The sequence below is a fragment of the Phocoena sinus genome, chromosome 13 (assembly GCF_008692025.1).
Source record: "Phocoena sinus isolate mPhoSin1 chromosome 13, mPhoSin1.pri, whole genome shotgun sequence".
Lineage (NCBI taxonomy): Eukaryota > Metazoa > Chordata > Mammalia > Artiodactyla > Phocoenidae > Phocoena > Phocoena sinus.
Window position 1 is genome coordinate 51,888,323 of NC_045775.1, and position 26,437 is coordinate 51,914,759.

The 26,437-nt window shown below is 35.7% G+C and overlaps 1 protein-coding gene across 5 annotated transcripts in view; it reads right to left on the reverse strand.

Moving 5' to 3' along the window:
* Positions 1-26,437, reverse strand: part of USP34 (ubiquitin specific peptidase 34) — a 234,585-nt gene that overhangs the window by 1,341 nt on the left and 206,807 nt on the right. For 3 of the 5 annotated variants that reach the window (XM_032653399.1, XM_032653400.1, XM_032653401.1), the window contains 13 exons: positions 25,899-26,046; positions 20,978-21,612; positions 18,892-19,049; positions 17,354-17,432; positions 15,653-15,779; positions 14,911-15,018; positions 13,497-13,601; positions 13,257-13,381; positions 12,124-12,247; positions 3,861-3,940; positions 1,372-1,512; positions 1,125-1,268; positions 75-234 (listed from right to left, as the gene is read on the reverse strand). In XM_032653399.1, the coding sequence (XP_032509290.1) occupies positions 75-234; positions 1,125-1,268; positions 1,372-1,512; positions 3,861-3,940; positions 12,124-12,247; positions 13,257-13,381; positions 13,497-13,601; positions 14,911-15,018; positions 15,653-15,779; positions 17,354-17,432; positions 18,892-19,049; positions 20,978-21,612; positions 25,899-26,046 (2,134 nt within the window). The remainder of the gene's footprint in view (positions 1-74; positions 235-1,124; positions 1,269-1,371; positions 1,513-3,860; positions 3,941-12,123; positions 12,248-13,256; positions 13,382-13,496; positions 13,602-14,910; positions 15,019-15,652; positions 15,780-17,353; positions 17,433-18,891; positions 19,050-20,977; positions 21,613-25,898; positions 26,047-26,437) is intronic. The other 2 variants (XM_032653403.1, XM_032653402.1) reach the window with 2 other exon arrangements.

The window sequence follows — 26,437 nt, forward strand, 5'->3', positions numbered from 1 at the left end:
ACAGCTATTGTAAAGTCAGTATTCTTCCCTTCTCCCACCCTAAAGTCAATATTTTATTAGTCCATAAAGCTAACCTTTAGTTTTTCTTTCTTTGGCTTCTTGCTCTTGGAGTGAGTTTCTCTGCTGCAGACAAGTCCTGCATTTGCTTAAAAGCTCTTGCAGAGTAGGAATTAGAGCTGGGTTTAATTGTTTGGGAGTGTGTACCGACAGGAGCAAAGCAAGTGCCCGCAAGTCCTACAGAAATCCAGATAGGAACACTTCAAATTCCAAAGCCAGCATTACAACCGTTAACAGTTTAAATGCACATACATGTTTACTTTTCCAGGAATCCATCCTGGTTCCTCTGGTATTGTTAGAAGAATGTTAAAACTAGAAAGCCAGTGTTATGATACTACTATTTATATTTCATTGGTTCTAGGTCACTAATACCATTATTTCATGCACCACACCACTAATTAAGTCTGACTGAAGACCCAAATAGTGTTTTCTGAAAATGGAAAAGGCGGGGGGGGAATTACACAGGAATTTAAAAAGCAAACCCTGAATGATCCATGAGCAATTTAAATTTAGGCCTCATTAATCTAGGAGTCAGTTTTACTTGGTTTCTGGTGGATGTCATAAGGTCTTCCTCACTTAGCTCTGTAATCCGTTCTGGCATCTAAGCATTTTGTTACTTGGGAGGCTGCTGCTGGACGTGTGCAAGCACGTTTCCAGGGTGTTTCATTATTCCGTGACATGGCTTTCGTGGGAGTCTATAGAAGGCAACCAATTCCCTAGTTTTAACTGGCTTTATATGCAGATTACTAATCTGACTTTCAGTTACTTATGAGTCGCAGGCACTAACAAACATCACAGTTACCATTTCAAAAAATGTGAGAAAGTAGTGGTCATTGCCCTTAGCATTTAATGATATTAGCTCATGTCTTCTAAGGTAACAGAAAGTGTGTGCTACATACAGAAAAGGCAGAGTGAGCACATTTTTATTTGGTTAGTTTTTTCATCATATGTGACTTCCAGAGTTTGAATAATAAAGTTATGTATATAGTAAAATCATACAAAGGCCAAATTTACAGTTGATTTAAGGAAAGTTCTGAAGCACATGACTTCCCTTGCATAGTTCTTACCCCATTTAAAGCAGCACTTGCTTTGGAAATTTCAACTCTGTTGGTGAAATCAGACTGCAGGTTCTGATACTGATTTATCAAGTTTGTAATAAGGGTGCTGATCAAATTGGCACAGTTTGCTTCAGAAAACACCTGACCTTGAACCTGAAAAAGATGATTAAGAAAAATCTCCAAAAGACCAACACAATGAAAGCACAATCACTAACTAACTGGAAGTAACACGCTGAGTTTCCAACTTGTGACATACCTTTAGAAGAAAGTGTGTCATGAATGTGTAGACAATGTTGTTGTTCAGGAAAGTTCTTTCATCCATTAGGATACATTTTATATATTCTGCAAAAACGGGATCTTCACACAAAAGCTTGATGCAGTTTTTTGACATAGCCGACTGAAGTGGGGAAAAGAAGCACTGATTGGTTGAGCACTGAAATAACTGCAAATGTTAAATACACTGCTCGTGATATACGTCCGAAGTCATTTAACAGCCTACTGGAAAAGCCACTTTTTTTTTTTTTTTTTGGCTGCAGCTTGCGGGATCTTTAGTTCCCCGACCCGGGCCCTCAGCAAGTACAGAGTCCTAACAACGGATCACCAGGGAATTCCCAGAAAAGCCACTTTTACTTCATTCTACTAAATTTTCAGTCACGGCAACTGTCCTCCCAATAAATTAAAATATTACTAACTTGGACTTAAATGGGTGACACAGAAGAGACCTGAAAAAGTCTGAATGGCAAAACAACAAATATGTTTTTATAAGAAATGCAGCTTTATTATCTAGCATTAAGAGTTAATAAGGACTGGACAAATAAGACTAACAAATAGGATGATGTTTTTGAGGAAAATTAATAGATAACCAAATGACCCGTAGAGAAAAGACAAATTTTAAGAATTAGATTTACTCCCTAAAATGAGTTAAAACTTTCACTATATAATCTCATTAACAATAGTAATTTGGTAAATACCCTTCCGCCCCATAAATATCACAAAGGTAAACAGCACACCTCTTTTCCTAATAATCTCAAACAGAATTAGTGGGTCCCAAAATATGGAAATTGTACTAAAATTTGGTTTTCCTGTTTTCAAATGGTCATGGCTCTTAAACACAAGTAGTATGTCTTTGAGTAAATATATTCCCTAGATTATTTATATGTGTGTTTTAATAATAGATCATTTATATGGAAGAAAAATGGACTGTTTAAAAAAAATAGGACAAAGTTTAGATAATATGTACATCTACATACTTATATATTTTATTAGAGTAAGCACTGTGGTAAGTAAACTGCTCAAGGTCACCCAAGAAATTAGGAGTCAAGTAGGACCAGCACCCAGGTCTTCAGATCCTTGGTGTCAGGAAAACCTGCCTTATTCTACTGGTCGTAGTCTCTGCCTGCTGCCTATATTTCTTGCACAGCACAGACGCTTCTATAGGGCTGGTAGGGGCACTGAAGCCTCAGATGGTGTGACTTTAAGGGAAGTTCTGGGGGTGATGAATTCTGTGGGAAAAAGTCAAGAGAGTAGTACAGTGCAGAAGCAGATAAAGCAACAGGGAAGCAATAGGCAGTGGCATAGTACAGAAACCAAAAAAAGCAGCTCCCTAAATCAAGAAGAATGAAGAGAGAGCAGCAAGTGACCAAGGGGTGGGGGCGGGGGGGAGCAAGAGATTTGTTGCAAATTACTGAATAAACCACTCAGCTCAAAAGTCAACCAGCAAGTTGTTTTCTGAATGTTTACTAAGTACTAAACCATTTTAAGTATACTAGCCTATCAAAGATTCCTAGTATAGAAAACAAAATGAAATTTCTATAGGAATAGAGATGATGCAGAGGAGTTCATGGTTTGGGACAAGGAGGCAGAGAAGCAACTACAGTATCATGTGACACACATCCATTAGGAGAATATCCAGAGCACAACTGCCTGGGCAGGAGACTGGACCAGACTCAAAAGTATTCCAGATGCTAAATGTGGGTAAAGGTTTATGCCAAAGGAATTAATCAACTCATCTTCTGGGAATGGGGAGATGCACTCAGGCAAGAGATCAACAGTTTTTTTCAGGGCCTGAAGAGAGTGGGGATTCCTTATGCCTGATCCAAGGAATGAGCCAAACCTTAGGATCAATCTGATTTCTTCCCCTCTCCCCAACATTCTCCCTCCACAATTTAACAAGCATTATTTAGGTGCCCACTTTAAAGGGTTGGCTCTTGGACTTAAGGTAGGAAGGTTACGGTTACAGTGTTTTCTGTTCTCAGTGAGATTGCTGATAAGAAAATAAGTGCATCAGACTTAAAAAACTGCTCTGAGGTAACAGGTAAGCGAGAGGTAAAGGACAGAATGCTGAAATGGTTTCTGCTAGAGCTTTTGGAATGGTGGAGGGGAGAAGAAATAGATGGGGGAGGTGAAGGAGCGCAAGAAGTGGCTTATATGCCTTCTTGCCCTAATATCTCTCCCTGTTTCAGACTTTCACCACAACTGTTTATATTGGCCTTTAAACGAGAAACTTTACTATAAACAGCTTGTCTGAAATACCCTTTGTGATACAAATATTACAGATATAAAAAACTTCAAAGGGCAACTCGATGCCAAATGCTTAACAGTTATTTCCATTAATAGTATTTTACCTACCAAGATTCGAAAACATTCCCAATTTCCAGCCAGTTTTCAACCCAGTGTTCCTAAAATCACCGACCATGTGGTCGGATGAGATGAAAGACCAGGTCATCTAAAACTCATTTTCTTTACCTGAGTCTGGCATAGCTCAGTCCAAAGTTTGGGGAACAGTGCAAGATGAAGTGGCAAGCCTTCATAGGCAACTAGGACACCTAATATTTGAAAAGAAATCAGAATAGGTTATAATTATAAATTACACTACTGAGATATTAAACTCTGTAGGTATAATAATATAGCTATTTCCAGTCATAACTGCATATTTTCTACGTTTTAGAAATACATAAAATACTTAAAGGGGAAGAATTCATCTCAATGTTTTAACCAGTGAAATATTTTAGAGTGCAGTACACTTTGACTTTATTTATATATATCCCATACCTCATTCCCAGAAGGACCTGCAAACAACTTAAACCAATTCTGCTTTTTGAGAATTAGAACTTTATCTGGGACAATGTAATAAAAGTTACTGCAAGTGGCTCCAAAGTTTTCTTGGATTAAGGTACCACTCTGCATATTTAGATCATATTACATGGAATACCTAGACTACAGTGGAGGGGCAGGGTGCACGTTCAAACAGAGGATGTGAAGAATTAGAAAACATATCATTCTTTCCTCTTTTATCTCATTTCTCCAAAGATAAAGCGAATTACCTTTATAGTAGATTTAGGTAAATTCTGCTCTAACAGCTTCTAGCCTTGTCCCCAGGATCTTTTGGGTGGATCATACTTAGCTGTTATATGTCAGCATCCTATTTGGAACGTCTAAGGTTTCAACCTTTCCTCTTCTTGACTATTACAGATATCAAGTATGTCCTTAAGAAATTTGTTCCCCTACCCTCTGCCCTTCTAGCTCTCTCAAAGCACAGAAGTTGTAATGCCACAGTCAGTTGTAAGTAAATTTTCCATCCTCCAACACTCCCAGCCCCCAGGGAAAGTATAATCATGGAGGAGAAATAAAATACAAGTTATCCTCTTCCAGTTAAGAAAAAAATTAGGAGTAACACCTGAAGTTGGCAAACCTTTTTGGTAAATGGCCAAATAGTCATTACAGGTTTCCCCCGATTAGGAGTAATCAGCTTTCATAAGCTGAAACAGCATAAAGTGAAAAAGCAATTACCTTTTTCCATTAAAGCAAAAATCCTCTTTGGATTTCATTTGGTTAGCAAAAAGAGGTAGTAATGTAGGTATGTCATAAAAGTGCAGTGGCATAAAGCAAACTTTTCAAACTTGGCAGGTACCTGTATTTTAGACTTTGCTGGCTGTTTAAGTCTGTTGCAATTACTCCACAGACAACACCAAATGAATGGGTGTGGCTGTCTTTCAATAAAACATTCTTTAAGAAGACTGAAAGTTGAATCTCATGTAATTTTCATGTATATCACAAAATAGAATGTAGTTTTTAAAAAAAAACATTTAAAATTATAAAAACTCTTCTTAACTTGCAGGTAGCTCATTGGTTGTACAGAAACAGGCAGCATGCAGGCTATCGTTTGCCTCTATATTAGACCATGGGTTTGGGAAAATCTTAGGGAAATCAGATCAGTCACCAATTTTGTCATCGAAGGATACCTAGACTCTCTTTTGCGGGAAAGCCTATTTTTCTTTATTTTCCTGTCAAGATTAATTCCTTTGTAAAGACCCAAGGAAAGTAATACCCTAATCTGGTTTGGATTGGAGGCATTTACCCATCATAAGATCACAATACACATAAGCAAACAAGGGCATGTCATCAACACTGTTGGCTACAGGGAAGAAAGTTCCTATGTTCCCATGTCTCTGCATAATTACCCATAAAAGTAGAGCAGGGGTTGGCCATATGGCCCACGGCCCACTGCAAAAATAGTCTGCCAACCCCTGAACTAGGGGCTGCTCTGACATAAACCCTCCCATGTGAAAGCAGGCTTCATACTACAATTTAAGATCCTCTAGACTTTATCCACCACCACCCCCGACATTATCCTCAAAGTAAAACAGTCTTTATTCCTATTTTCCACAACTACTAAAAAGCTAGCACTACCACAACAAACAAACAAAACACGGAGGCCTTCTATGATCTCAGACTGTTTTCAGGTAATACTCTGATTCAAATATATTTTACAAGTGAAGAACAAAATAAACATACTAACATCTATTGTGCTAGGTACGTCAGATAATCACATTTAATTTTCTCATCAAATTTGGAAGGCATTATGTTTTCCTCATTTAGCCCGCGTTTCTGGATGAGGAAATTAGGCTCAGAGAGATCACATAATCTGCTGTTTCATCCCAGAAGCTAGTGAGTGATACAGTTGTATCTACCCCAGATTTATCTGATTCTAAAGCCCATAATCTTTTCAATAATCAGTGTTTCCCCAAACTTTAGTCATTTCATGTATCATTTTCATGACTGTTTTCATATCTGTCCATCACCTGTACTGTTTACTTGATACTGTTCTTTAGATTGACTCAGAGAGGCTAATACTACATTAGCCTTGTCTTCGGCAATATAACATCCAGGAAAATCATGCATTTGGTGTACGAGTTATTTATTTTTGTAATAAGTAAGATCTATTCACATTTATTAACATGAAAATTATTTTCCCTGGGCCATCCTGTACACTACACTCCGGAAAACACTGTGCCACCCATGGTGAGCTAAAGACACCTCTTTCACAGTCCTACCTATTCCCTATCTGAGCTGCACCTCCTTTAGAAGGAAGGCCATCCCTTCAGAGTAGAAGTTTCAGTTTCTTTCCAGCATTTTCACAAAGCACTGAGGATAAGGAGTATGTTGGCTCTGTTGACTTAAGGTAGAGGCCAATGCCATTCTATTCTACACACTCCTCCAATACCTTCTGGGGTGTCACTTACTGGGTGCAAAGCACAGGGAGATGCAATCACCAGCATTCGCAGGCACAATTCCACGCCTTACCTCAGTAAACAGGATGGGCAGGCCTAAAACATCCTGGCTCCTATATCACTTATCCTTCTTCATCCTGTGACTTCAGGCATCCTTAACAATAGGGTCCTTACCCCACCCTGTTCCCACCCATAGAGGAACTAATAAGCAATAATGAAAAGCTGTTCCAAACATATTGCTTCCTCAACAGAAGCACCTTATACTGCAGAAGCGGCTGAGTGTATTTTTAAAAGAAAAATCTTTTAAAAACTGTTTTTGTAGGTAAAATGGTAATTCAGATGATTGCTGTGAGGATGAAATATTTTATATGTATATTTACTAGTTAGGGTTTCTCCTATCTGAATTGTGTTATGATTCTTTGTCCAGCTTTCTATAGGAGTATTTATCCCATCCAAGCATTATCCATGGGAAGTGAGAGCTTCGGCCTTAGAATATCACATCTGATTCTTCTAATTCCCCTATTTCTGACTTCATACCCACTGAGCAACCTATTATTGTTTATTCAGCTTCCCATGTAGGTTACTGGAAAAAAATCTGCTGGCCCTACCACGTAATTCAGATCCCTGTGCCAATTCTTCTTTGTAAATTAACAAACTGGTAACCAACCCCTAAATTATATGTATGTCTATTAAATGTAATTACCATATATAACCTAGGATAAATGGATTTGCCCTTGGTGGATGGGTAAAAGCTGGTTTCCTATGTGTACTGAATGATTGGCACTTGTTTGAAGTATATTCATCCTAAGAAGCCTTTTGGGAAACAGCTAACCAGCTGTTTCTCCAATCAGTACCACCTTGATATCACAAAAAGCTGAAACATGAACAAGAGCTGTGCTTTTTATAATATGAATTTTTAATCTGTTTACTTCTATCAACTATGTTAATTTTTTAATTATAGAGATTTTGAAGATTATGGATTTTCTAGGTACATCATGTTACTTGCAAAAAATCTTAAAAAAAATCTTTCACTTACTAATGCATTAAGAAAACTTTCAAAAACTAATGTCAAAAAATAAAAAAAACCCAAAAAACAAAAGAAAAACTAATGTCAAATAGTAAAGGTGATATTCTTGTTTTGTCCCTAAAAATGAAAATTAAATGATGAAATCTAGGGATTTGTTATTTAGTTTAATTTTACTTGGACATCTTGTTAATCTGCACGTGAACTATGGTACCTAAAAAATTTGGTACAATTAGGGTTTGCAGTACCAATTTTCTATGTTTTGAAAAAAATTTTTTTCCTCAAATATAAAACCAATGCATGAACATTACAAATAATTTAAATCTTCTAGATATTTAACCTAGAAAATAAAAGCATTCCATAATTTTATCCTTATACAGTTAAGATTATAATCCTCCATTTTTTTTTTACATGTACTGATTTCTTCCCCCTTGTTTATAAGAATGTGGTTATATTCTATATGTTTTCCAATTTGCTTTTTTCATGTGAAACAAGGTCAATTCCTATCTTTTTATTTTAAAGACTATATAATACAAATGAACTATGTTTTACTTAATTAGGCTTCTATTGATAGACATTTCAGTTGTTTCCAGTTTTACCCAATACAAACCAATTGAAAATAAACATCCTATGTATGTTATTGTACACTTTTATGAGTAGATTTAGGGTGGATTCCTAGATCTGGTACTGCTGGGGCAAAGGGCACAAACCATCTAAACTGCCTCTCCAAATTGACCCCATTATAAGATCTCCTCTTTCCCCAAACTGTGTAAGTATGCATATCATCTAAACTTCATCTCATAGTTGGGGGGGAAAAAAAAGAGAAATAATTGTTGTTTGCTTTCTTTATTAGTAAGGATTGGCAACTTCTCATATGGTTACCAAACATTTATTGTGTGTGTGTGTGCGCGTGCGTGCGCACGTGTACTGCCTTCTTCATGTCCTTTGCTTTTTTTAATGTTCTTTACCATCTTGCTGAATCCTAAAAACTCTCTGTACATTGGCCATTGGCACTACTAGCCATTTATCTGTTAAGAATGCAAATATTTTCCCCATTAGCTGTTTGTATTTTAATTCAATTTATGGCATTTTCAACATGTAGTACTTCCAATTTTTATGCAGTCAAAAATTTCAATTTATTTTATTGTTTCTGGGTTTCGTGTCCTGCTTAACACAGTCCTTCAAATCTCAAGGTGGTATCCATATGATCCTATGTTTTTTCTTTAATATTTCTAGGATTTTATTTTTCACAATTAAATATTTAATCCTCCTAGGATGTATTTTGGTCTAAGAAGCAAAGAAGATATTACTCTTGCCTTTCCTTTCCCAGACAGCTAGCCAATTGTCTCAATATTACCCATTTTCCACTACTCTGATATGTCTGTCACCTTTGTTATCTATCAAATCCTTGTGTATCCTTATGTTTGTTCTGGGGCTGTTTTTCCACTGTTCTACTTATGTGCTTCCATATCTGCATCATGTGGTTTTAATCATTAGATTTACAGTCATTCCCTGGGTATTCATGGGGGATTGGTTCCAGGAGCCCCCGATGCTGAATATCCTTATATAAAATGGTAATACAATGACTGTAGTGTAAATTTCAATCCACAGTTGGTCCTCCGAGAATATGGAGGATATTTACATAAGAAAGGGAGAAAATAAACCAATACTTGCTGTTTTTATGCAAAAAAATGAATAAAATTGATGGTGGGCATGTCTGTGAGTGAAACAGTGATGTATACACCTTTTTGATATTGCTTTGAATTGTGAACTATGTATTAAATACCAAAAAATTTTTTAAAAAATTACTCTTATCTTTAGTAAGTATTCTGGAAATCAATAGTGCCAGTAATCTGGCACTATTCTTCTTTTGCAAAATTTTTCTGGCTAAAAATTGGCTCTTTTTAAGTATCAAAATACTGCGGTCTCAAGACACACTAGTATTTCACATGGCAGTCAGCAGCTTTGTTCACATTCCCGGAATTCTCTTCCCACTTTTTCTCTGTCTCCCCTAACCCTATGCCTGACTGTCCTCACTTCAAGAGCACTTCAACGCTCCCTTTGTTTACTATTTAGGACCTGCAACTCTATCCCCTGTAATTCTAATCTACAATTATTGTGTAATTCCTTTTTATCCCCCTAACAAATCTTAAAATCTACTCAGTTACCCATGTAAGAATTACCATAAAGACTTTTCATCAAATCTGGAATGACTTGCAATCTAATACAGGTCTTGAGACACTTCTACCTACAGTCATGATATTCTGGCCCTTGGACCACCTAGCCTTAAGACTCAAATGATTAAGGACATAACCAGTTTAAGCTTACCCTTCCCTCTCTTGTTGCCAAATATAATTTCTTGAAGAAACTATATACAAATTAAAACTCCCTATCAACTCTCTGCTTCCCATCACAGTCGTTAATGTGGGCTTTGCTTTCTCAAGCTCTTTCCTAGTGGCCTCTCCTTGTAAACAGTCATTTCAGCTAGAAGAGAGAGTTACTTTCAAACACTGGGACATAATTCTTCCATTTGTAAGAAGCATAAGCACTGCTTTTAGGTCTCTGTTTTACTTCATATCTAAAACAATGTCCAATTTTCTACATTAACTAAGATATAACCATGAAAAAATTTTTTTCCTGCTCAATTTTTTAAGGTTTTGGTTTATATCTAGAGCTGTCCTATGCAATACAGTAGCCACCAGCCACATCTGGCTATTTAAAATTAATCTGGTTAAAATAAAAAATTCACCTCCTTAATCACATTTCAAGCTCTCAACACTCACATATGGCCAGTGGCTATCACACTGTGGATGGTGATGCAGCTGGAGAGTATTTCCATCCTGGTAGAAAGTTCTAAAGAATAGTGCTTATGTAGAGAACCAAACACCACGAGCCAGCACAACTGTGCTTCCTGAGTATAAGTGATGAGAGCATAAAATATTATGGAAGTTGATTCAGCTAATATGGATAGCTAACTGTGTTTCCTTTCTTTCCCTCCTCCTTCTCCTCCCCATGTTTAATTTCCCCAAAACTAGGTATTTGTGTTGATGAGGAAGACAGTCCCACACAGGGTAGAACATTCATTATTTGGTCAGAGCTGTTCAAGTAGATAAAATAGCTCCTCACGTAACTTTTGGTATAAATCATATGAACACGATTACTAAGAACTTTTCTTAAGGTCAGCATGTTTATAAGTCTTCCTTCTTATCTGGGAGCAAGGCTGTGTTACTAGATCTCCTGGATATTTCCCCACACTTGATCATCGCCACTGCTAGGTTTTAGCTTTTTACCAAGTGCCACAACCCAATTATATAATCATGAAATGGCCGATCTGAATATATCCTCACCCGCCCACCCCCCAATCTTCAGCCACATATATATGAAAACCGGTGGAAGGAACACCCTTTCAAATCTGAAGACACTCTAAACACTTACCAATAAGATGGTTTTCCTGAAGAGGAATTATCCCTGACAGTTGTTACCACTTCATTCTTCTTGGATAACAAAACCTAAGGTATGTTCACATCTTTCGCCCTATCCATAGTGGACCAAAACCTTTTCCACAGGAAGGAAGGGGTTGTGATTGAGAAGGAGCACAAGGGGGAACTTCTAGGATACGGTAATATTGTTATTTCTTGACCTGGGTGGTGGTTCCACGAGTATTTCACTTCCCACGCTCTGAAACAAACCTACAGTACACTGGAGAGGTTCCTGGGCCATCCCTAAAGACAACAGATTCACAGGGCACACAGAACCTGAGAACTCTGGAGGTCCTGAGATAAGGGACACCTGGAGGGCTACTTATCTTCTAAAGACTTATCAGCTGGAAAAAGTCACCCACAGGGAGCAGTCCTCTAAGAGCTCTCAGGCACATCCTCAGAGAGACAATATTACATAAAAATAATTCAAGGTTTCCCCCCCTTCATAATTCACTGATTATTTTTTCTATTTCTCATATCTTCCTTTTCAAGTTTCCCTTCTCACTCACCCCTCTATTTTATGAGACTTACCTCCTAATTTACTCATATATGCACCTCTGCTTCACCCTGGCAAGTCCACTCGGCTTGCTCCCGGTGTTGCCAGCTGGCACTACTGATCTCATCTTACCCTCAGATCAGGGCTGGGGAAGTCCATCTCTAAGCCTGCCTCCCTAAGCAGAGCAGTTTTTGGTTTTTGTTTTTAAATTCTGCTGGGTAGATGGAGGAGAACTTGGGCTTCTATGTACAAAAGTGATCAGCCCTACTCCACACTCCTTTATAAGCCAGCTGAAACTCTGGGAAGAACTATTCAATGGAAACCAGTAAGTTGGTGTTTTCTTAATAAACATAAAAATGTTCCCGAGAATAATTAATATTTTTAAACATTCACTTTAAAAAAGAAAAAAAAGGATTGGCTCATTTTTTTCCTCCCCTTCCTGAATGGCTACGGGCTTAAAATAATTCAGTGGAATTTACTGCTCATCTTTTATACTTACTCAGCTTAACTAATGTTTCAGTAAATTTTTCACAGTTGATTGCAACTCGGCATAATAGATGGATGAATTGATGATAAGAAAAGAAGTAGTCTAGCAGCATACGATCATAAACGTCATCTTTGCCCTGAAGGTTAAAGATGATAAAATGGTTGCACTTAAATTGTATAATAAATTAAAGAGCATATTTTGTGCAAACGTAATAAGTTTAACTAAAAAGCTGATTAAATATTTAAATTCTATAAGAACCTAGTTTTAAATTCCAAGTTTCTGTTAATGTTATTAAGATCTTAATTGCCACAAGTTTATTTTCAGTGTGCAAATGCCTTCAATTAAAATTACCCCTTATTTCTACATACTTTAATAAAGTAAAATTACTGTAGGATTTTAAAATGTGACACTTGAGCTCTATAGACATATCATCAAGAAGAGTGAATTAAATTTGATTTTTGAAATAGAGTCCAAATAATTTCTGTAATGGTTACTACAGTGTTAATTATTTTAAATATTTTATCTTATAAGAACTTCTTAAATGTAGTTAAGATCTAAAGACAGTGGGCAAGGGAGAATGTGAATAAAGTGGGGTGAGGAAAGATAAAGTGGAAAAATTGTTTAGGAAAGTGTTGGAACTGAGATAAATTATCCTGTGTCAATGTACCTTCTCTCTATAATTTAGAATTAGCATTATTTTAGAGTTAAGTATTAGAGAACAAGAACTAGGCTATAAATGATGATAAATCTATCAGTCAGTGATAATTAGGCTTAGGTCAAAGGATTATAATTAGAGGGCAGTAAAAGAAGTCATTGATTATATGGCGAAATATAAACAATAGTAAGTACCTAACTTGACCTTTCAGATTTAGATATATGACCCATTTATAATTTAGCCTAGTGACAAATACTAATGAGTCTGTTAGGATATTTATTGAGGGGGGAAAAAAACTTACTACTTGTGCTTATTGTTGATTTTGCAAATATTCAACCAACATTTCAGAGCAGGAAAAAGTCCAAATGAGTCTAATCTTCTTAGGATCCACAAAATGATCATTTAAATCTAATATACTCATAACTGCCAGAGGGGAATTTCAAATTACTGTGTACTAGAAAAACATGGTTTTCCTGGCATCCCAACATACCTTACTGGTTTCCACCATTGTGGGCAAGAGGCACATATTGAGTTCAGGGCGCGGAGGCCGAATATTGCTTTTCCCTCCTATTAGCTTGGTATTTTCTCGACAAGGGAAATAAGGTCCAAGAGACACTAAGACATTAAAAGTGTACAATAAGAATAAATTGAAAAAATAAATCTCCATGTTTCAGTGTGCAGAAAGATTAAATGCCAACCATGTTCACTACCGTGCTAGATGAATACATACTTGGTATATTACTGTGATGGTAAGTACAATGGTTGTGTTGTAGAAATGGAACCAGAGTATGAAGAAAGTCATGGGGACTCAAAAGCACAAGTTCCTTGAGGACATCTGAAAATAAAAACACAATTTGGATATTAAAAAACTGGAGTATGTTACCTGCTACTTTCAAACTCACAAATCCTACTGGGGTGACTGATTGCAGTGTGGCAGCTAAAAAGTTTTAGAGTCTAAAACTGTTTTAGCACTTAACTCTGGGAGAAATTCTGTCTGATGCTTAATCAAATCCGGATCAGCAGAGTTACTAAACAACAATCGGGCATTATTTAGAAACCAAAGTTTAAAACTATTAAGAGAAGCATCATGGAGAAGTACACTGAGGGAAATATTTAATGCATACTGATTATGTATCTTCATAAAATCAATCAAAGCAGCTTATAAATCTAAGGTTCAAAATTCTTTGGATCTGAGAATCCTTAATCTACTTTTAATGTTTCATGATGCTAGCTGGACTGACTCTCATCCTGTAATTACATAGGAGTAAAGCTCAGGCTACTGACAGGCTACTGGCGGAGTTTCTGGCAATTAGAGGTTACTGCTATGCACCCCTCCTCTTTTTTTTTTTTTTTTTTTTGGCCACGCTGCACAGCCTGTGGGATCTTAGTTCCCTGACCAGGGATCGAACCCATGCCCCCTGCAGTGGAAGTGCAGAGTCTTAACCACTGGACTGCCACAGAAGTCCTGCACCCTTCCCCTCTTAATGGAGAAGTGTAGGCCTGTAATTCTACAGAACATCAGGCCAACACCTGCCAAAACTGACTGCTTCTACATGACAGTTATACATGTCATTTTGAGAAATTGTAAATAAGTAGCTATAGTCTCTAAAGATTATTTAAATGGCTTCTAAGGCAGTAAAAAATTCAATATGAATTTAAAACAAGGGGGTCCTTTAACAGACACAAATTATCATTATAAATATGCAATTAGTAAAAATATAAAATACTCAGGAGTCTAAGAAGAGCTACTAGGAAGTATCTTCAGGCAAAAGAACTCACAGGGAAATAATCACCCCCACTCTTTACAATGTCAGTTCTAATCTGTAAACATCTGCATGATTCTACCTTGTTTAAATAGGATCAGAAGATTTCAGAGCTGTAAGAGATCTAGAGATAGATAACCTTAGGTCAGCAAGCCCATATATAAAGTGACCTGCCTATAATGACATAGTTAATTATTGATATGTTAAGAAACAGAACTTGATTTTCTTAGGATCTGCTGGCCAGTGTAAGTCACACATAAGAAGTACAAATGTCTTCCAAACCCTACAGAACTAACATTACATCTTACATATACACACACAATCCCACAAAAATGTTCTTCCACTAGGTTTTTACACAGCTATATTTTCCAAGTAACTTACCTATACAGGCATTTCTAAGTTCTGGAGGGCTATAGGAATTAAGAAGAGTTAACAGTTTATGGGCAAATTCAATGCGCTCCTGCCACTGGATTAATGCTTGTTTCACATCTGCAAACACAAAAGCGTATGTAAATATGCCATTTGAGATCAAACTTCCTCACAATTATTTTCTGTTGTAAACTACAGAATGCTTACACTAAGAAATCCAAATTAATTACATAAACATCTTTGGTGAAAGTTAAGTGATTATTTTCATGAGATGGCTACTATTGTTAAACCTGCTGTATTTCTTAAAAGCACATATTTTAAGTGATGATATGCCCCATTTTCTAGGAATTTATATGCATTTCAAAGTTCACACTACTTTATAGGGACACAAGAGGTGTTTGTTTTATAGTTATTTATTTCTCTTGAAAATAAATGATTTAACCTAAGCCATGTAAGTTTCCAGCCAGAGGAACTTCACAAATACTCATGTTGTTACTGTGTTTAGAAATATTTTCCAATCTCCTAAATTTTGACACTTATAGCATGCTTGCCTATTTTTCAGGCAGAGATAGAGAAAATAGACAAGATCATTCCAGTTTTATATCAGGAGGTCATGATAAACATTTTCCTAATGGTTAGCTAACATCAGCCCCGTTTTCCGTACATAAATTAGAGAAGAAGACAAATTCTCTGAAGCATGTGGATTCTCTTTAATTGTTAAACTAACAAAAATAAGAAGTAGGATTAATCAAACCTTTTCTCTGAAGATATGGGCGAGTAGACTTCAAAACTGAAAGGAATATTGACAGAAGTTCTACCAAGTCTCCAGTCACGTGGCAAGCTGTGGCTTCATGATACATCATATGCAGTGTGTTGAAAGACTACAAGTGATTTAAAAAAATGAAAAATTTCATTTCACTTTTACTTTATTGAGCCACAAAATGGTACTGCTCATCCTCTATGACAGATGTTTTCAGACTAAGACTATGTGTGTGCATATCTGCACAAAGCAAATGTATCTGCTTTCTATCTACAAGTCAAATGCTCCCATTCAGCTCTTTTAAAATACAAAATAGTCCTCACTTTCACAGTGTGATATTTTGTGTTTACATTTTACTTTGAAGGAATAATTTATTTAATCTGATTTTTTTTTGGGGGGGGTTACTGTTTGCTCTAAGTACATATCTCTAAGACTGCAAGCTTTAGAGATTACAATGCAGCAGCAACAACAGGAAGACTGGGGAGAAGAGGTGACTGCTTTAACTAACTTTCCAGGGTTTCTATGAAAGACAGTGGTGAAATAGCTGTCAGTCATACTCAAAATAGTAGGTCTGAAAGAGGTAAAAGAACTCCAAAAGGTAGGAATTCCTTTAATCATACTGGCTTGTTAAATCTTTTGATTCCTTTAACAGTACTAGCTTAATGAAATCCTTAGTTTTTTCCTATTTCATTTTACACCAATGCACCTTCTTTCTAATCCTCTCAAATCAGTCCCCCATAGCCTATGTACTATTCGCAATTCACAGCTGAAAATTCATAACCTAGAATCTGTGGCAGTACATAATCTGAACAATGTACTTGTGTGGCATTTAACCTGTGAGCTGTGAGGATAGGAACCATGTCTGTCTTGTTCACTGCTGTATCCCCAGTGCCTAGCACAATGCCTGGCACAGAGTAGACATTCAAACATCTGTTGAATGAAAGAATGAAATTCTCACTACTCCTCTTCACATACTTTCGTTTTAGCCAAACAGAAATATTTGGTATTTGTTGAATACAACCAATACCTTCTTGCCTTTGTGCTGATTAAGTCATTTATCTAAATGTTTTCCCGCTTATCTCTGCAAGTCCAAATTCTTCAAAGTGCAGTTTCACATGTTGTATTCCTATTCTATAATACCATTAACTGAAAAAACTATCCTACCTCTTAATTTTCATGGTGCCTTTGGCATGTACTTTCATCTTACCTCCATTATCAGAATAAAGGGTACTATGCACCTCTGTGGACTTAAAATCATCTCACAGTGGATGTTCAATAATCATGGGAAAAATTAACAGCTGATTGTAACCACCTGTAACAATCTCACTAGCTTCCTCTGATGAGGAATTGGGTCAAATAAGCACACTCTTGAGAAATTATGTGTGTCCTCAATTAAATCCTACAGATTTCATCCATTTCTAGTCTTACAAATGAATTTATAAAACTAGTCTATTTCAAGTGTTCTAAATACAAACTGAGGGGAAAAGTACGTAATTACTATGGAAAAAGAAAACAGCACCCAAAAACTGTGACCTAATTCTTGGAATGTAAATTAGCATTTACTGATCTGCATATTTAAAATCCAGACACCTGTAAAACAGTTTACAATAAACTTTAAATATCCACAAAACAAGAAGTCTGGGTGAGAACATTAAATTGAAATAAATCTACAGTAAAACGCAATAAAGTATTTACCTCAGTCATCAAGATCAACCCTCGATTAAATACAACAAGAAGTCTGTCTTCATCAGATTCTAATAGTATTCTGAAGGCACTAGAATACACAGAGACCAGTTTGAGAACTCTGAATCTGAACAGAACACTTAGGTGATAAAAAAAATAGAAGTAAATTGTCATTTAGGTTCTCTACTTTCTTACCTATAAAAAAGAAGACAGCTACATCTAGTCCTTAGTAATATAATAAAAGATAATATTAAATAAGAAACCCTCAGTGCAACTTAGAGAAAAGTTATGTCTACCAGTATTACACTGGTCAACTCTTAATTATCCACAATGGTGGAAGAGAGGTGCTGACAGGAATATTTTTAAAGTTTCAGTAGAAACAATGTTTCTTTTTATAATGGGTTTATCTTCTACAGTATGTTAAGTTCCAGATAACAATAAAATACACTTGGTATTATTGAAGCACTCATCAGCTAGTTACTGGGAAGAACAGGAGGGGGGAAAAAAACCCAAAACATATGTTGGCCTTGAAAATAATCTATATAATAATCATCCAAAAGTAGCTGCATTACTCTTGTTAATCGACTTTATTTCATTATTAGGTACTGGAAACTGCTATTATATAGTACAACTGGAAATCCTTCTACTTTAATGAGATGTTTTCTTTCATTTTTAAAAAAAATAATCAAGGGCTTCCCTGGTGGCGCAGTGGTTCAGAGTCCGCCTGCCGATGCAGGGGACACGGGTTCGTGCCCCAGTCCGGGACGATCCCATGTGCCATGGAGCGGCTGGGCCCATGAGCCATGGCCGTTGAGCCTGCGCTCCGCAACGGGAGAGGCCACAACAGTGAGAGGCCCGCGTACCGCAAAAAAAAAAAAAAGAAGAAAGTATTGCCAAAAAATGTGGGCCTAATAAAAGACATCAGCCCCAAGTCTTAGATTTAATATACAGAAATTAACCTAATTTCTACAGTTAAAGGAAATTAAGTGTAATTTGTAGCAGTTCCTTTATAGTCATTCAATAACTTCTGTAGCTCTGAACAATTAACTGTAAAGATCATATTTTGGTATTTTGGCAAATTCCTATAGTTAAAAAAGATAGATAAATCTGGGCTAACTAAAATGAGAAACATATTAACAATGAAACTTATCCAAAGATGGAGTAAGCTATTTCTGGAGACCTCTAGGACTGAACTGTCCAAGCATAAGTTAGAATGAATTGCCACAGAGAGGAGGATTTAAGCTTTAGGTGGAAGATGGTACATTAAGGTTCCTTCCAACCCTAAAATTCTATGATTCTGATAAAACACACATAGATAATCCAAAACCAAATCAAAATAAAAACTATTAAAAGTAGCTAATTAACTCTCAAAATATAAATTCCTCCAAGGTGTCTAAAGGTTTAAATGCTTTCCCAATAACCTTAAAGAAGTGGTAAAATTTCAGTTATAAACAATTTAAATTATTCCTCTTTAATGTCAAGATGATGGTCCCCATCCCTTCACTTGTAAAAACAAAACAAACAAAAAACATCAGAAAATATCTTTTTACCTTATTAAAGTAGTCCAGCAGGAGCGGCCGTCTAAGCAACGTAAGTAACAACTTATGGTTGTTTTCTTAAACTGTTTAATATCTTCCAATTCTTCTTCTCTCATATCTGGCCTCTGAGCTATGAACAGCTGCATCAGGTTAAATAGTTCTTCTACTGCCTGAAAAGGGCAAATAAGCATTATGATGATCTATCTGCTTCTCATTTCTAAGTGTTATGCTCATTAGCCAGTTCTTAAAATTACACAAATTAAGTTAGATTGCAGTACCATCCAAGAACAATTATAAAATTAGCAGTGGATTCTATTTTTAAAATGCAATATATTATTCACTAAAAGAAAATAATCTTAAAATAGAATTTCCAGATTAAAAACTACAAGTAAATTCAACTTATTCAACTTTAGTCTTAAAACTGTTTAAATTACTAGCTTTATAATGTCAAATATATGTTCCAGAGGTGGTATGCCCATCCTTTGCCCCCCTTTTCTATAGTAAATGAGAAATTATTACTCTGTCACAAAGATTTTACACCCCTCAATTACACCTGAATTAATACTGTTTCGAGAAAACCCTTTGTGCCAACATTTGGAATGATCTTTCTAGACTGATAGATGATCCAGCTCAAGATGGATGAAATGTGGGACCTAATATTTTAGTAAAATCACTAGTTGTGGTTTTATAAACTCATTTACTCATGGGCATGTTAGGAAAGGGCTGTTCTTCTAATACATACTTATCAAAGACCTGAAACCCCCAACCTTCATATTTTTCATGGCAAAAATTGATTTAAGCCCCATTTTCACAAAAAAATCTCTGATAAGTTCTAAAATAAAGATGTTACATTTCATTGATGCCTAACAACATTAGGGGATAAATATTCTAACTCACCCAGCACTCATCAAAGGTATATTTAACTTACAGACATCATGTTTAGTAACTAAATCGGAGATTATTTATGTGAATGCGATAGAGAAAAATCCACTGAATCTTAAAAAATTCTGTCCTAACTCCTCCTAAGTTCGGCAGACTCTCATTCTCCTTCTGTATTCTTATAACCTTGGCTTTGAACCTCTTTTGGTACTTAATATACTCACTTTCTTTCCTTTATTATAGGCATTCTAACTTTCTTAACAGGAAATAAGGTTATTCTTTCTGGGTGAGAAATAACAATTCACTACATTATGTCTAAAGGACAGTTAATGTCCTTTCTTCCTTCAACAGGAAAAAGAAGTGTAGCACACAATTCAAGGATACCAATACTTAAAATACCCTTTATTGTAGTCATTTGACTGAGCTCTTAAGCAAGTGTTGAATGTCTTGAAAAAGTTCCTTCTCCTATACTCCCCTTAAAGTAAGCAAAAAATTTTTCTTATTAGCAGTTTTTAGCCTCTGGGTTGACAACAGCTTGAAAAAGCGTTCTGCACTCTGCTTCCAACCCCCTTCCCAGATGTATACCCTCTTGATGTAAGCTTGAGTTTACAACAAAGAGTAAGAGGCAACAATGAAAAAAAATATCCAGGAATGACAGCCTAACATGGAGAGGGGAAATTTTTAAATAAAACCTATAGTCTGCAGAGAAAAAGGGATCAGATTTAGATGGTATATATTTGTACTCTGATAGGCCCACCTTTAAGCCATTTCATTCACTTCAACATAGTGTGAACGAACAAAAAAACCCTAGGGAATACTACAGCTAAGATAAAATATTGTCTAGCTTACAGCTTAGCATAGCATGTATATGTTGATAATATCTAAATAGTAAATACTCACTTCCTTAAAACTGTACCACAAAGCTGAACTTTTTCATTAGGTATATATGAAAGACTCATTAACAAAACCACAAATTAACGTAAGTAAGTTCCATTAGAGATAAAATTTCAATATCAACCTAAGAAAAGTTATCCACACACTTATCAATTTTATAACAACATTTTATACATGTATTCAAGAAAACAAATAAACCTTAAGTCTTTAAGAAACAACAGTTAAAGTCAGACTGTACTCCCATATTTTGTCACTACATCCCACAACGGGAAAAACAAGTATTTCAATTTGAGGATACAGATACAAGAGTTATCATTTTACTTACTCCAGGGTATTGGCTGGCATGTGGTGTAAGATTCTTAAAGGCCCACTGAATGTTCTGGTGAGAAGCCAGTTGTCGTGTAAATGCAGGAGACTGTTCACAGCAGAGCCTCAGAATGCCGTAGTAGGCAGGCAGCATCCCACGGTTAAAAAGCACCACATCCTGATCATCATGGTCAGCAAGGATGTAATTGAAGGCAATGTTCTTGGTTACCACTGGGTTCTGAACAATAAGGCGGATATTCTCTGGACAGTCAGCACACACATTGTACCAAAATGAAAGCAAAGCCTGTTTATTGTGATTTGTAGCTATTGCTGGCTCAGAAAGTTTAGGCTGGAAAAGGTTCCACAAATCCATGAAATATGTGGAAAACATCAGCTTCTCAGTTTTGGAAATTAAACAGTAAGTCATAAAGCTAAAATAGGGCACTAGCTTTGTAGTGCCATGAACAGCAGCATCAACATAAAGTTTGGCTCTTGAGAGCAAACCAAGGAGCACGTTGTAGACCTGATGTAGGACTACTGTTGTGTCTGGACTGAGTGGAAGGTCACGGGTTGGGATGTGCAAAGACCTTGTTGACCGGAACATCTGGCGGAATGAATTGCTTGGTATAAGGGACACCAGAAGATAAGCTGCAGCTATAAAATGTAAAACAAAACTGTCAGATGCTTACAAGATATAAAATAGACTGAAGAGCAGTCATTAAACACAAAGTCACTCTTCCCTTTAAAAATTAAAATGAATAAAAATTAAGGGACATGAACATCTCTTTTAATATCTTTCTGCTCTACCACTGGTACCAGAGAAATCCCAAGGAATGACAAAAACAGACGTCTTCCATTTTGTCACTGCTATTTTTTAAGTGGTGACAACAATCGCATAAACAAAGTTTTAAACCTCTTTTGTTTAGCTTTCCCAAGACGTAGAATTTTCCCATTTGTTTTATCATTTTATTTCTTCTCAGGGAATAATATGGTTTAACAGGAAGAACACAGCATTTGGAGCCAGAAGACCTACATAATGCTGTCTGACATATCAAATCATTAATTTAGGGTCTTAATTTTCCTCTTCTTTATCAATTATTACAAAATAATTCAGTATTATTTTGTAGATAATGGTAAACTTACATTATAAAGATAGAATAAGATCTATCTAAAAGCCTTTTGTATTATAAAGATTATATATATATATATGCCAATTATAGAACATTAACTTTGGAAAATCTCTGAAAGTCTTCTAGGCTAACCTTGCATGCAGAGAAAGAATCCCTTCCTTCAACATACCTGGAAAATGTTATTAAGCCTATGGTATAATTCTGAGAGGATAATGACTCATTAGTTGAACCCATCTGTAAAAGGAGTTACTATTAGCAAGGCACTAAGCTAGGTACGTTGCAAATATTATCTCATTTAATCCCTCACAATCAACCTGGAGGCAGGTGATGATACACTGGAAAATCTGAATCTTAGAGAAGCAAAGACCAAGGTCACACAGATAAAAAGGGGGAGCCCAGACTTGACTTCGAGAAACGATGATGATGATGATGACGATGATAATGGTAACAAACAACAAGAACTGCTAACATTTATCAAATGCTTAAATTTAACACATTCTTTATGTAGTTGGTATTAGTTTTATTATCTCCACTTTTACTCAGACTTAAAACAGTATGACTACCCCATTTTCCACAGGAAGTGGCAGAGCTGGAATTCAAACCTTGATTGTCAGACTCATGAGTTAATCGTCCTAACAACATTCATTACAGAGCCTACTCAAGGCATCTAATGCCTTAGTATAACCCTTTTCAATACACCTACTAATTCTGTCTCCCACTATTCTACCTATAATTTGATAACTTCCATCATACTACCAAAGCAAATACAGTTAGGGTTTCTAAAATTAATTGTAATCTCTTTTATGGATGTCAAATTAAACTTTATTTTTGCACAATACTCCATTTCTACATATTTCATCACCTATATATTGCTCTGATTAGCCTGTTTTCAGTCAGGCTCAGTTTGGTATGTGTTTCAAATATAAAAACTTGGCATGTAGGTGTCATCTTGATCAAATTTGTATAAAACTGCAATTGAGAAAATAATTTTATTAAAAAAATTATTCAGTTTAAGTTAGATACTTTTACCCCAACATTTTATTTTGAAAAAAATTTCGAACATTGTGAAAGGTTGAAAACATTCTACTAAATAATGACCCATGGACCTACCACATAAATTCTACAATTAACATTTTGTTTTGCTTTATCACATACCTAACCATCTACTTATTTCTATAAAAACTATTTGCTTTTAAATAAAAAGTAAGTTCTGCTAGGGGAAAAAAACCCACGACTTTTTAATTATTTTTATCTTTGAGAACAAACAGGGAAGTCAATGTAGAAGAACAGACCATCTTTCTAAAAACTGCCTTGCTATAACTTAAAAATTCCTGGGTCTAGAGAACTTAGAACAAATTGTCCATTTCTATATGGCAACTCAACTATTTTAAGACACCTATCGTGTCACCATTTTCTTTTTGCTAAATATTCTAAACAGTCATTCCTTAAAATTATTTTGTAGGATTTACAAGTATTTCTCTGTAGCTTTTCTTCTATCCATGTTACCCTAATTCTTACTGAGTTATACTGATTCTATTCAAATATTTGGGCCCCTATTTCAAGTTACATTATTTCAAAAGCATGTTTTCGTATTTCTATAGTCTTCACTATTATAATTTTTAAATGATGCATAACAATTTATTTCCTATCTGAACATCTAGTTTAAAATTTTTCACACTTACAAATAATGCTGTTGGACATTCATATACTGGATGACTTACTTATACCAGAATCCCTGCAATGGTATTACTGAGTTGAAAAAGGGAAAAAAAAATTAAGGATCTTGGTACATACTGCTAAACTGCATTTCATAAGGGTAATATTAACTTACAATGTCGCTGCAGTGTATGAGAATGCTATTTCTTTAGCACTACTATGAATGTTAGGTGTACCAGCTAGCTAAAAAGCTTTTCTTTTTGTTTTGGTTTGTTTGTTTGGTTCAGCAAAAGTTTTTAATTGTTTTATGGTCAGGAGTCAGGACATAAATACCAACCAGCATATGTGTCAGCTCTTACAAATATCCCATTATTGTGGGGTTAACTAAACTGGCAGGAAAAAAAGCCTATGAGCAGAGCACCATTGCCAATCCATGTGTACCCACCACTGAAACATGTTTTCCCCTAATAAACCTTTTATTTTAGAAGAGGTAGAACAGACAGTTCCTATACACCCTTCTCCCATTTCCCCTGTTAACATTATTACCATGGTACATTTGTTGTGACTAAGGAACCAACACTGGCACATTACTATTAATTAAATTCCACACTTCAGATTTCAATAGTTTTGTCCTAATGTTCTTTTTCTGCTTCTAGGATCTCATTTAGGATACATGAGATTTAGATGTCATGTCTCCTTAAGCTCCTCTTGACTGTGACACTTTCTCAGACTTTCCTTGGAAGACCATGACAGTTTTGAGGAGTAGTGGTCAGGTATTTTTGTAGAATGTCCCTCAAATTAAGTTTATCTGATGTGTATCATGGTTAGACTCAGGTTACGGGATTTTGGGAGGAAGACCACATGATGAAGTGCCCTGTGCATCACACCATATCAAGGGCACATACTATCAACATGACTTATCAGTGACATTTTTAACCTTAATTATCTGCCTGACTTAATGTTTGTCAAGTTTCTTAACGTTATTTTCTCTATCCCTCACACTCTACTCTTTGAAAGCAAGTCACTAAGCTCACACTCAAGGGTGTTTCCCTTTTGGGGGGGAAGATGTACATAAATTTTTTGGAATTCTTCTGTATGGGAGATTTGTCTCTTCTTCATTTCTTTGTTTATTCAGTCATTCATTTATATCAGTATGGACTCATGGGTATTTATTTTATACTTTGGATTACAATTCAGTGCTATGTTAATTATTTTTTCTCTCAAATTGTTCCAGCTTTGGGCATTGGGAGCTCTTTCAGGTTGGTTCTATGTGCCTTTGACATACCCCCATCATTTTGTTTTGGGAGTACTTCCTTACTTTCTGGTTCCACAAGATGCTACCGGCTCATCTTGTATATTCCCTGCCCTAGTCCTACAATCAGCCATCTCTCCAAGGAGCTGTGTTTCATTTTATCGGAAATGATGTTTAAAAACATGGATCTGGGTATTTGATGTGCTTGCTGCTACTGGAGTGTTACTGATTGTATGCCCTCTCAGCAGAAAACTAGGAAATATGATGTTAATGATTAAATTGAATGATTAAAGAATTAAAAAAATTAACTACTTTGATTTTTATTTCTTTTAATACTATCAAAAGAAAACATACTCTGTGTTTATTTACAATCAGTTACCTATTCTGTGAAGTATCTATTTTTGGTATTTGTCCATCTGTCTTCCAAGATCTTTGTTTATTCCCTTCTGGCCTGGGTACAATAAAGATATTTATCATTTAACTCCCATAACTTCAGAGAATATTTTCTCTCAGCTTATTTTGTGTTTTAATTGTCACTTTACTCTTAGCCTTCTCAAGTTACTTTTAAGACAGGATTTTCTGACCCATTACTCTCTTCACTAATGCTGATAATGCTTTGTGATTCTATCAAGAAAGGAAACAAAAATGATAGTGGTGGTGATATCACCCAAGAAAAGACACAGTTTCCTATCCTTAAAAAAACAAAAACACTATAGATATTTGTAAAACATCGCCATAGGTTTTCAAATACTAATATAACCTTGGCGTTTAAAACAATATCTCTAAGAGCCTTTCTGTATTATACAATGGGCATATTATGATCACCTTAAAACAAACAAAAAACAAAACGAAACGTGGAACAACAACAAAATGGTTTCTTAAATTCTGAATATTTGACTTACAAGTCCTGACTCTAGGATAATTGTGAGCCAAAAGAAACCGCTCGACCCAGTTTTCCATATTCTGTAGGACCCAGCTGTGTGCCAGTTTATTTCGGGGTGTCTGCACTGCCAACCAATCCAGACACTGAGAAGGATTGTATTCAATTACCTACAAGTAAAATGACAAGAACAGAATATAAGGCTAACTGAATGAGCAGTTACTTTTTTAAACTTACTTTTGGTATGTGCATCAGACACTTTAAAGCTAAATAGTTTTTTGAAAACTAGAGCCTGAAAGAAGTTTCACACCCATGTTTTTTCCCATTTTTAAAGCAACTTATTTTTATTAACAGGAATATGTTCAAGGAGAATTTGTCATTAGTTTACAAAATAAAATTATAATAACCAAGGACTCTAACACAGGACCAATAAGAGAACTCAATGACCTTTAAGGTCTTAAGTTTACAAAGTTATTTAAAAGTGCTTTTAATTCTCTAAAATTTCCATCTTTACTTTTCTTATTGTTTGCCCAATCTGCTACTATAAGTGAGAATGAAAAC